The sequence below is a fragment of the Triticum urartu genome, chromosome 3 (assembly GCF_003073215.2).
Source record: "Triticum urartu cultivar G1812 chromosome 3, Tu2.1, whole genome shotgun sequence".
Lineage (NCBI taxonomy): Eukaryota > Viridiplantae > Streptophyta > Magnoliopsida > Poales > Poaceae > Triticum > Triticum urartu.
The window spans coordinates 2,143,811-2,154,691 of NC_053024.1; the positions used below are offsets into that span (position 1 = coordinate 2,143,811).

General features: G+C 46.2%; 2 protein-coding genes across 2 annotated transcripts in view; one reads left to right on the forward strand and one right to left on the reverse strand.

The window, feature by feature from the left end:
- The window catches only part of LOC125542213 (phosphoenolpyruvate carboxylase 4-like), an 8,766-nt gene extending 8,706 nt beyond the window's left edge, over positions 1–60 (reverse strand). Inside the window, exon 1 of the mRNA XM_048705161.1 lies at positions 19–60. Coding sequence (XP_048561118.1) covers positions 19–60 — 42 coding nt within the window. The remainder of the gene's footprint in view (positions 1–18) is intronic.
- On the forward strand, positions 22–2,226 carry LOC125547458 (MLO-like protein 1). The gene is made up of 7 exons (XM_048711321.1): positions 22–105; positions 213–262; positions 831–871; positions 1,071–1,280; positions 1,364–1,431; positions 1,551–1,611; positions 1,739–2,226. The coding sequence occupies exons 1-7, from the start codon at positions 59–61 to the stop codon at positions 1,967–1,969; spliced, it is 708 nt and encodes a 235-aa protein (XP_048567278.1). The 5' UTR covers positions 22–58; the 3' UTR covers positions 1,970–2,226.
- Positions 2,227–10,881: the final 8,655 nt, after the last annotated feature.

Sequence of the window (10,881 nt, forward strand, 5' to 3'; positions counted from 1 at the left end):
CATTTCTGGATTGCAGGCCCACTGCCCTGGGAACCTGAAATTTGATTTCAATGAATACATGTTGCGGGTTTTGGAGTCTGATTTTAAGGTGGTGGTTGGCATAAGGTAATCCAAAGAGTATACACATGTTTGTACTTTTATATCTATACTGTTCCTAGTAGTTTTCTATGAAAGTTATTAGCTCAACTCATGCAATTTCTATTTTCTTTTAGCTGGTACTTGTGGGTTTTCGTGGTGATATTTATGTTGCTGAATATAAACGGTAAGTTGTAGTTCATCATTTCTGAATAGCCCTCGTAAGTTCTGTATAATTGCTTGTCTCCCAATGGCTTAGTTCTTTGAATTGAAAGACTGAATGTGCAAGTTGAAATATTCCAAAATATTATGTGTGTGTACATGTCGGAGTACACTACAGATCTGCAGAGTTTCAGGGATGCAGAGTAAATATACAATGTTGTCATCTTGGAAGTGCATTGTTTAATGTCTTTGAAATAGAGATGTCCCTGGAGCTCGTGTAGGAAAAATCCGCAATCTTTGAGGTCTCTATTTTCCAATAATCTGGATCCGAAAACCAGTACATGGGTTAGGTATATACTGCAGCAATTCTGGGTTCAAGCCAGTTTCGGAATTTCAAAAACTAAATGCTCCTGTCTGAAATAGGGAAAACCAATTATGACATATATATATAAGGATTCCAAATTATGAATTATATTTTTGAACAGTTACGCTTTTGTTGTGCAAAATGCATGGTTTCTAAACCTTGTCAGCAGCATTTCATGATTTACGCCTCTTGAAGCTATCTTACACTACATTTTGCTAATCTGCTGCAGGCTGGAACACATACTTTTGGATTGCATTCCTTCCCCTTATTGTAAGTGAATTTATATAACAATTTTTCATTGTAAACATTCACTGTGAGCCTCTTATGCTTTGGCTACAATAGAAGCTAAACCAAGAAATCTTATGATTTTAGCAACCTGCAGAAATATGGAGCACAAAATGAACAATGTGTAACAAGTAGGGAAGATGGGCTTACTTAATTCCTTACTCACTCTCTCTTCTCCCTGCAGCTTCTGTTGGCTGCTGGGACTAAATTAGAGCACGTCATAGCTCAGTTAGCCCGGGATGTCGCTGAGAAGCACTCCGCTCTCGAGGATGATTTGATTGTAAAGCCATCAGATGACCACTTCTGGTTTGGGCGGCCGAGGATTGTCTTATTCCTGATCCACTTTATCCTCTTCCAGAACGCCTTCGAGATTGCATTCTTCTTCTGGATACTGGTAGGCATCTTTCCAATTAATTATGTTTCGTTAAGATCTAAAAATGACTGACCGAAACATCATTTATCAAATTTCTGTTGCAGACCACTTATGGATTCAACTCGTGCATCATGGGGCATGTAGGTTTTATTGTGCCGAGGCTTGTTATTGGGTAGTACTTCTTTTCCCAATATATCCTTGTACTCATGCATGTCGGTTTTATTTATTGGAAAACAACGGGCATAAGTTTGTTCTCAACGCATGCATCCTTGTATATATCCTTACTTGCAGGGTCATTATTCAGCTTCTCTGCAGCTACTGCACTCTGCCTCTGTATGCAGTTGTAACACAGGTGCGACCATATTTCAACATCATAAAATGTTGCTTTTTTCTTCGATAAAAGGCGCTTTTATTATCTCAAAATGTAGCATCAAAGTGATTATTGACACATCTTCTCCTCTGTCGTGTACAAATTAAAGATGGGAAGCTTCTACAAGAAGGAGATCTTTAATAAGCATGTGCAGCAGGGTGTTCTGTCTTGGGCTCAGAAGGCTAAGATGAAGAAGGCATTGGAGAAGAGCAATGGCACAGCAGAATCAACGAGCACTGTTGATTCAGCAGGGCCTTCTACTAAGATTGAAATGATGAAACCAGCAACGCAGGAAGGCAATGATGACGGTGAAATCATAGAATGGAGCCGTGTTGTCTAGAGCAATGGATCGTACGTATGCTGGCTCTTAATTAGTGCGCGCTGCAATGCAATGATGCCGCTCAATCATGTCTATTATTATTATCAAGATATATAGATTTACTTGTTGCAACTCTAAAACATTCTTGTCCAAAAGTTTCTCACCCGGCCGGTTATACTTAATCAGTTGGTTATACTGTGAGTTTAAGATAAGTATAAGCAAATTAAGGCTTATTTGAACATGCTCTTCTCGGTTATAATAAAAGCCTATTAGAATCATTATGAACTGGTTCTAGTTCTAGTTCTGATGCCGCCGCTGGTTCCGTGCGTGCATTGCTAGCTCCTGCTGCTTGTCTTGCTGCGTCCGCGTGCTGCTACCTACTGCCGGCTGTTGCTTGCTCCATGCTGGACAAGGACACTACGGCGGCCAGTACGGTACCCCCTACAAGGTTAAAACCTTATACAACGTGAATACCCTTAATTACGAGGCAATTATATCTGGGCGAAACCCTTTGTAATTAAGCAGGAAGCAGTAGACAAATAACAATATCACGAGGATGGTAAGGATCCGAATATAATCAAATGGCAAGCGCTAGGCAGCATTCTTTCTCAACCACTTTTGCGAGGAGGGCAAAACCTAGCTAGCAAATGATCGAGATGGAACGAACAAATGATCGATATAGCTCCTGCATGCACATATCTATTTATTATAGCTCAAGGACATTTCACTGCGAATTTGTGGACGAGTACTAGAAAGTAGAGATGACACGTCCATTCGACTGCGAGCTGCTGCAGGTAGCTAGTAGCAATTCATGGGAGGACGGGGAGGCGACTGTGAGCTGGTAGCAGCGGCATGTTTCATTATGTATATATGTTCATACAAATCTTTGTTGATTAGCCTTGCTGCCCATGGTCAAGTTCTAGTATCTAAAGTACAGTTTGTATCATCAATTTATTAAATTTCTTAGTGATGTACCCCCTCTGTACCGAAATATAGGCGGTTTAAGGGTTTCGTGTACAAATTTGCTCATGTTACAGAATTTTTTAAGTTTCCCGATATTGCCCCCCCCCCTAGCCAGCGCCTCACCCACTCGCTGCCCTTCCGTAGTCCCTCGTCACCCATCTCCCTCCCAAATCCCCTCCCCGTCGTCCCCGGCCTCTCCACTCCTCCCCATCGTCGCCAGCCTTCCTCTCCTCCCACCACATTTCCTCCCACGGCCTGTGCCAAAAATACACCACCCCCGAGATCCAAAGATCGATTTTTTAGGTGCCGGCGACGGGCTTCTAGGCGGTGAGGCGCTGGTTTTGCGTGCGCCATGTTTTCTCCCGAAGAAGAAGAAGAAGGATGGGGAAGAGCTATACCTGGCCAAACCTCAGGCCGGGCCTAGCCAAGCCCGAGGCAAAAAACCTAGGCTCGGGTCCGGCCCGGCCCGGCCATCGGGCCTGTTTTTTTGGCCCAAGCCCAGCCTGAACGCATAAAATCCCACCAGGCCTCGGGCCTCGGGCCGGGCCCCTTCAGAAAAGCGCAAAAACGACGGGCTCGGGTGTAACGCCCCAAGACCGACGCTCCAGAAGCCTTCCAGTTATTTCGCTGTAACCGTGTGTTTTATTTGTTTGTTGCATTTCACCATAGCATCATGAGCATTGCATTCACATGTTTTCTTAAAAACTTACATCCACTCGTAGTTGCCGCTTCTTCCTTGTCTCTATTGACCTTTCTCTCAGACCAGCCGGGCCTCTCTCTCTCTCTCTCTTGTCTTCTCCGTGACCTTTTGTCAGACCCTGTTGTCTTTGTTTTCCCCTCTCGTCTATATGTCCAGCCTCTCTACACATTTCATTGACCCCCTCGCGTGTTCCAAACCTGCCCCGAACCCTACCCGCTCAGTTATCACCGTTGGGTCCGGATCATCCTCAAACATCTATAAAACATCTTCGATTTCTGATTTGGACTCCCTAGCGTTTTATCTCAACCGTCCGACTTTAATCGGATGATCCAAATACCCCTTCTTTTGTTTTATATAAAGACCGGTCCAAATATAGGCAAACCCTAAATTCTTCTCCACCAAATCCTCTCCTCTCGGGATCCCCCTCCCTCGATCCCACAGACTCCTCCCACCTCCCTTCAGATCCAGCCAACCACCACAGCCACTTCCACTCGATCTGGACCGCCAGATCTTAGATCGGACGGCCCTGAGAGCCCCTGCAACCCCAGCACACAGCTCCCGCACGAGCCCCCCCCCCCTCCTGCTTCGATCCCCGAGCGGATCGGGAGAGCTCGCCGCTGCCGCGTCACGTCTCCGTCCTCTCATCCGTCCCGCCGGCGACAACCAGCACCACCAGGACATTCCTGACCTTCCCCTTCTCTTTCATCTCTTTTTCTCCTCCCTTCTCTCCAACTCACGTTGCTCTCTCTCCTGTGTCTTCACAGCGCTGCTCAAGACGCCATGGATCGCCTGCTGTAGCTCCAGCCCTACGCGCCGCCGTGGTTTCCGGCTGATCCGCGCTGGAGAGCCTTGGATCCGTGCTTCCCCGCCGTTCCTCGCCTCCTGGAGCAAGTCGCTGCACCGCCTCTGCTTCGTCGGCCTTGCCTCTGCTTCGAGCGACAGAACAGTGCCCCGCCCCGCGTTGACCAGTCCAGCGCCCGGATCCGCGCCTCCTTCCGTTCCCTGCACCGCCGCGTCGCCGGAGTAGAAGCTCCATCAGCCGCTGCTGCCTCCGCTTCGCCAAGTCCGGCGCCCCTGCTTCGTCTCGCTGCGGGAGGAGCAGCGAGCCATCGCCCAGCCGCCGGAAGCGACGATAGCGCCAAGTCCCGCTCGCCTGCGCCCGTTGACTCGCACGCGTGGGCCTCCCAAGCTGCTTCCCCGCCCAGCCGCGCAGGCCACCTCCACCTACTGGGCCTTGGCCCATGGTGAGAGCCCCCAGCCCAGTGTGTCCTGTTTCAGCCCCATGCATGTTTTTTTTTTCCAGATCTGCGAATTTAGCTATTACCCCAGGATTTACATATTTGCAGAAAAAACCCTCCATGTTCATGCATATAATAACTAATAAACCGTGCATTGGTTTAAAATGAATTATATATATGTAAAATGCTTAGAATTTCATCTAGTTTCATATTTTCCAACTCTCATCCATGTTTAAAATGTTTAAGCTTGCTGTTTGTTTATTTTTGCATAAATGCCATGTTAAAATTATTTATTTCATAACTAAATAACCGTAACTCCGAATTAAATAAACTTCATATGTAAATGGGGTGGGAAAATGCATAGATTAACATGCTGCACTTACTTTTCATGTTTAACAACTCAAAAATATGGTTTAGGGAAAAACAATACCAAATTTGAAATATGCATATGGGGATTTTCCGGAATTGTTGTTTGTTGTTCCGGCCTCATTTAAACTTGCCTAGATAGGTAATTTTATTATGCTTCACCTCTTGCCATGTTAACCAACATTTAATATTGATGTGTACCTAAACGCGAGTGAACTAAATACTTGAATGTGGTGTTTCGTCAATATGCAACTTGTTGCATATTGAGCTCCACTTAACTTGTAGTATTGTTTGTTGCACTTTGTCATGCTTTTAAACCGGACATGCATCATACTTGTTTGTGCATCATGCCATGTTTATGCTTGTGTGTTTACCATGTTGTTTCCTTCTTTCCGGTTTGCTTCTCTCGTTAGCTTCGGTTTGGTTCTAGAGTTGTGAGGATTCGTTTGTCTACGTTCGTTTGTCTTCTTCATGGACTAGTTCTTCTTCCTTGCGGGATCTCAGGCAAGATAACCATTACCCTCGATATCACTTCTATCTTTGCTGGCTAGTTGTCCGTTCTATCGCTATGTCGCGCTACCTACCACTTACTTATCATGCCTCCCATATTGCCATGTCAAGCCTCTAACCCACCTTCCTAGCAAACCGTTGTTTGGCTATGTTATCGCTTTTGATCAGCTCCTCTTATAGCGTTGTTAGTTGCAGGTGAAGTTGAAGATTGCTCCATGTTGGAACATGATTATGTTGGGATATCACAATATCTCTTATTAATATTAATGCACCTATATACTTGGTAAAGGGTGGAAGGCTCAGCCTTATGGCTGGTATTTTGTTCCACTCTTGTCGCCTTAGTTTCTGTCATACCGGTGTTATGTTTCTTGATTTTGCGTTCCTTACGCGGTTGGGATTATGGGACCCCCTTGACAGTTCGCTTTGAATAAAACTCCTCAAGCAAGGCCCAACCTTGGTTTTACATTTGCCTAACAACCTATAACTTTCCTATGGGTTGCAAACCCGAGGGTCATCTTTATTTAACCCCCCGGGCCAGTGCTCCTCTGAGTGTTGGTCCGAACCAGGTAGCCTGCGGGGCCACCTCGGGGAAACTTGAGGGTTGGTTTTACTCATAGCTTGACCTATCCGGTGTGCCTTGAGAACGAGATATGTGCAGCTCCTATCGGAATTTGTCGGCACATTCGGGCGGTCTTGCTAGTCTTGTTTTACCATTGTCGAAATGTCTTGTAACCGGGATTCCGAGCCTGATCGGTTTGTTCCGGGAGAAGGAATATCCTTCGTTGATCGTGAGAGCTTGTGATGGGCTAAGTTGGGACACCCCTGCAGGGTATAAACTTTCAAGAGCCGTGCTCGCGGTTATGTGGCAGATGGGAATTTGTTAATATCCCGTTGTAGAGAACTTGACACTTGACTTAATTAAAATGCATCAACCTCATGTGTAACTGTGATGGTCTCTTTTCGGCGGAGTACGGGAAGTGAACACGGTTGGGTTATGTATGAACGTAAGTTGTTCAGGATCACTTATAGTTTCACGACCATTGCGTAGTTTCTCTTCTTACTCTTGTACTCGTAAGTTAGCCACCATAGTTGCTTAGCGCTTGCTGCAACTTCACCGCATAACCACATCTTGCCTATAAGCTTAAATAGTCTTGATCTCGCGGGTTTTGAGATTGTTGAGTCCTCGTGACTCACAGATACTACCAAAATAGTTGCAGGTGCCGATGATACCAGTGCAGGTGATGCTACTGAACTCAAGTGGGAGTTTGACGAGGACCTTGGCCGTTACTACATGTCTTTTCCTGATGATCAGTAGTGGAGCCCAGTTGGGACGATCAGGGATCTAGCATTTGGGGTTATCTTCTTTTATTTTGGATTTGTCCGTAGTTGGACTATGTGTGTACTCTGAACGATGTATGAATTATATGTTCATTGTGTGACATGGAGATTGTAAGCCAACCCTCTATTTATCCCTTTCTTGTTCATTACATGGGATTATGTGAAGATGACCCTGCTTGCGACAAAACCACAATGCGGTTATGCCTCTAAGTCGTGCCTCGACACGTGGGAGATATAGCCGCATCGTGGGTGTTACACCGGGCCCGGCCCGGCCATCGGGCTGAAAATCTAGGCCCAGGCCCGACCCGAGAGTAGCATCGGGCCAGGCCGGGTCAGGCTTTTTCAAGCCGGGTCGGGCCGGGCTTCCCATGGCCAGGACTAGGAAGAGCAGAGGCAGGGCGTCCCCGCCGTCGGATTCGGGGGCTCTTCTGTCGCCACCATGGAGGCTGGCTCCAGCGCTCAAATCAAGCTCTCAGGCATGGGCTAGTTCAAAGAGGAGGATTCAAATTTAGCCAAGGGTGGCTAGTTCAAAGAGGAGGATTCAAATTTAGCCAAGGGTGATAAGGTCATTTCCCTGATTTTCACCTGGTTGGAACGATTTGTTTAACGACCTATATTTCGGAATGGAGGGAGTATATATATAGCCCACAATCTGTAAGAAATTTAGTATCGACCAACAAAAATTTAGGGGGAGGGGATTACTTGTGCTCGTGCACTGCTGTGGGAGGCACAGCCGCACGGTAGATGACGAAGAGGAGCCGCCAGGAACACCGGAGCCGCACTGGTGATGGAGGCACCGCCAGGGGTGGATCGGCATTGCCTGAGGTAGGGGCAAGCTTCGAGAGTTGGGTCGCCGGCAGCTACGGGAGAAACAGGAGGGGTCGTTCGGGCTGGGTCTCTGTGGGCAGAAGGTCGACCGCATGCAGAGGCTGGTCTCCCGACTGGGCCGGCCCATGCAGCTAGCGAACAACGAAAACTGTAGCGCTCGAGAAAAAGAAAAAACATATAGTTTTTACCACACAGGGTTATGGAGACATTGAGGGGGATTGGAGAGTGAAAACTATACTCCATTGGGTTCAAACACAAGACCCAGTGCTTCACATGAAGTACGGCCACCACATGAGGTAGCGAGCTACCTGATTTATAATAAGAACCAAACCAAGCGCAGATTTGAACGCTTTTAAAATTTTGAACGCAAAACATTATTTGGAAAAAAGCGTGAATATTGTATGAAACTGCCAACACTTTTCAAAATTGTGAATAAAATTTGAAAAAACTCAAACATTTCGAAAATGCAAATAATTGTTGGAAAATGGAAACATTTTTCTAAACTCTCCCAAACAATTGAAAACACGAACATTTTTCTAAAACTGGAACATTTTTCAAATTTCAAAATAATTTTTGGATAGGCGAACATTTAATTGGGACCAGTTTTTCAAACTCCCAAACAACATTTGAAAAAAATATATGAATATTATTTTAAACTCCTGAACAAATTTTTGAACACGAACATTTTATGAAATCTGTGAACAATTTTTCAAACTCCAGACAAAAATTGAAAACATGAACATTTAAAAAAATTGCAAACTAATTTTGAAACAGAAACATTTTTTTTAAATGCCGAAATTTTGTACTTTTACTAGGTTCCCAAAATAAGAAACAAAAAAATGAAAATAAGAAACAAAAAAATACCAGAAAACCAGTCCAAAAACGGTTCAGGAACCTTTTAATAGGTTCCCAAAACCAGTAGAAACCAGGGCTATAACCCTCCAAAAGGTTCCCAAAACCAGATGCGATCTACTCGGCAGCTGTCTTAGATGGGCCGTCCAGTCGTTCGCTTAGTGTTGTCGCTATGTGCGTTACCTCTACAGTTATACGCAGAGAGCGCAAATAGGAAATTCCGTTCGGGCTCTCTCTCTTCTCCCACAATTTTTTTTGAAAACATTAACACCCAAATATGTGGGCATTTGCATCTCGCCTACACGCATGAATCACCGTTCATTTAATTTCGCACCAATCCTGACACGGTGAGGCAATTTTTGCGTGCCACGTAAGACAAGGTCGGTGTGTGGAGTATTTGTCAGTTCGCCCGCATGCTGTTTCTCCCTCGGACAAGACTAGTTGCGAGTCGGGGAGTGCGGTGTAACTGCCGTCGCGCCCGCACGCCACGCACGACTTCTGTTTTCCATCTCCCACGACTGCCCATTTTTCCTACTCTCCCACGCCCAAGCTGTCATTTGCCATGTTTTTTGCAGGGTATATGACAACTGCCCTATTTTGTGATTATAAGCAGATGACAACTCTCTTTTACCCGAACATGTTATTGTTGCCACGTCTGTTTGTAGCGCTACATGGCAACTGCCTAGTGTTAGTAGGTGGCAACTCCTAAAGATACCACTGTCGCCCACATGCCCGTCTCCTCTCCCACACACCAAAAGCTTTCAGTTGTCAGTGTTTTTGCGGGGTACATGGCAACTGCCTTATTATGCTTGTAAGCAGATGGCAACTCTCTCTTTTACCCGAACATGTTTTTTGCCATGTTTTTGTAGTGCTACATGGCAACTGTCTAGTGTTAGTAGGTGGCAACTTCTAAAGTTTTCAAATCATGACAACTATAGTAGACCAGACCATACATGGCAACAGCTGCAGTTGCCAAAAATGGCATCCGGCACTTGACCTGAGAAGGCAACTGCAGTTGAGCAACCATGGCAACTGCAGTTAAACGAACATGGAAGAGGGTCCGAACCATGGCAATCGCGGCGGGACACGTGGTGACTACCACACGGGGCGTGTAGCTTGCAGGCGGGGAGGGGTGGACGGCCAAGACGGGTCGTGCGGGCCGCGTGGTCGCTCGCCCAGACCCACGGACGATCGCGCCGCACACCGAACATGCGGGGCAGTGACGGGGTGCGCCCGGACGTGCTTGTGTGGACGGGCCTGTGTCGATGCCACACGGGGCGTGCGGCACATCCCCCTAGATGCCACACGTGTGGCAGCTATTGTCGTGTTTTTTTTTTTGAGAAACCTCTCTTCTCCCTCTCTCTCTCTGTTTCTAGTTTTGGCTAGGCCTTCAATTTCGAGAGAACTACGAGAAGCAGACTGGGCAGTTTTCTTTAGCCCAATTAGAAAATTGTCCAAGCCCATTTTCCAGCCCCTTTTGGTGGCGTGGGGTGTATATATTATTGGTGGCGTAGGCTGAACCGTACATGCCATTAACTCTTCCAGTTATTTTAAAACAACGGATTTGCTATTTTGTAGTCGAGTGTTTTCCAATTCGTTGTCATTCAAATCTATCTCCGTCCGTTCTCGTGCAAAGATTCGTGCTGGGTCCTATGGTTTTCGGGTTCGTTTTCTTTGTCGGGCGCGCTTTTGTTTCTGCCTCAGCTCGTTACCACTGCCCCGACCTGGTACTGTTTGGTTTTTGTCCTTTTTGAATTTTGGGTGCCTTTTCCCTTTTTCATTTGGGCGCCTCTGTTTTGATAAGGCTGAGAGGAGAGAGCTCGAGGAGGCGATTCCTTCTATTCATGTTGATTTCGAGATATCCCACCGCTCGATCTTGCATTCTGCCCCCTTTCTCTTTGATCCTTGGTTACCGCGGTTTGTCGTTCTTGTCTTTCTCCCTCCCCCATGGGATTTGGCTTGTGTTGTGCCAGTGTAGCTGTAGCTTCCAGATTTAGGTGAGTTGTTGTTGTAGGTTTTATTGTTCTTTGTAGTCCGCCATGATTTCTTCTATTAGTTCTAGGTCTTCGGGTATAGGCGATGGTAGGTGGTTGTTCAAGGTCATCTGATGGTTTTGGTCGACTCGCCCTTCCCTCGTT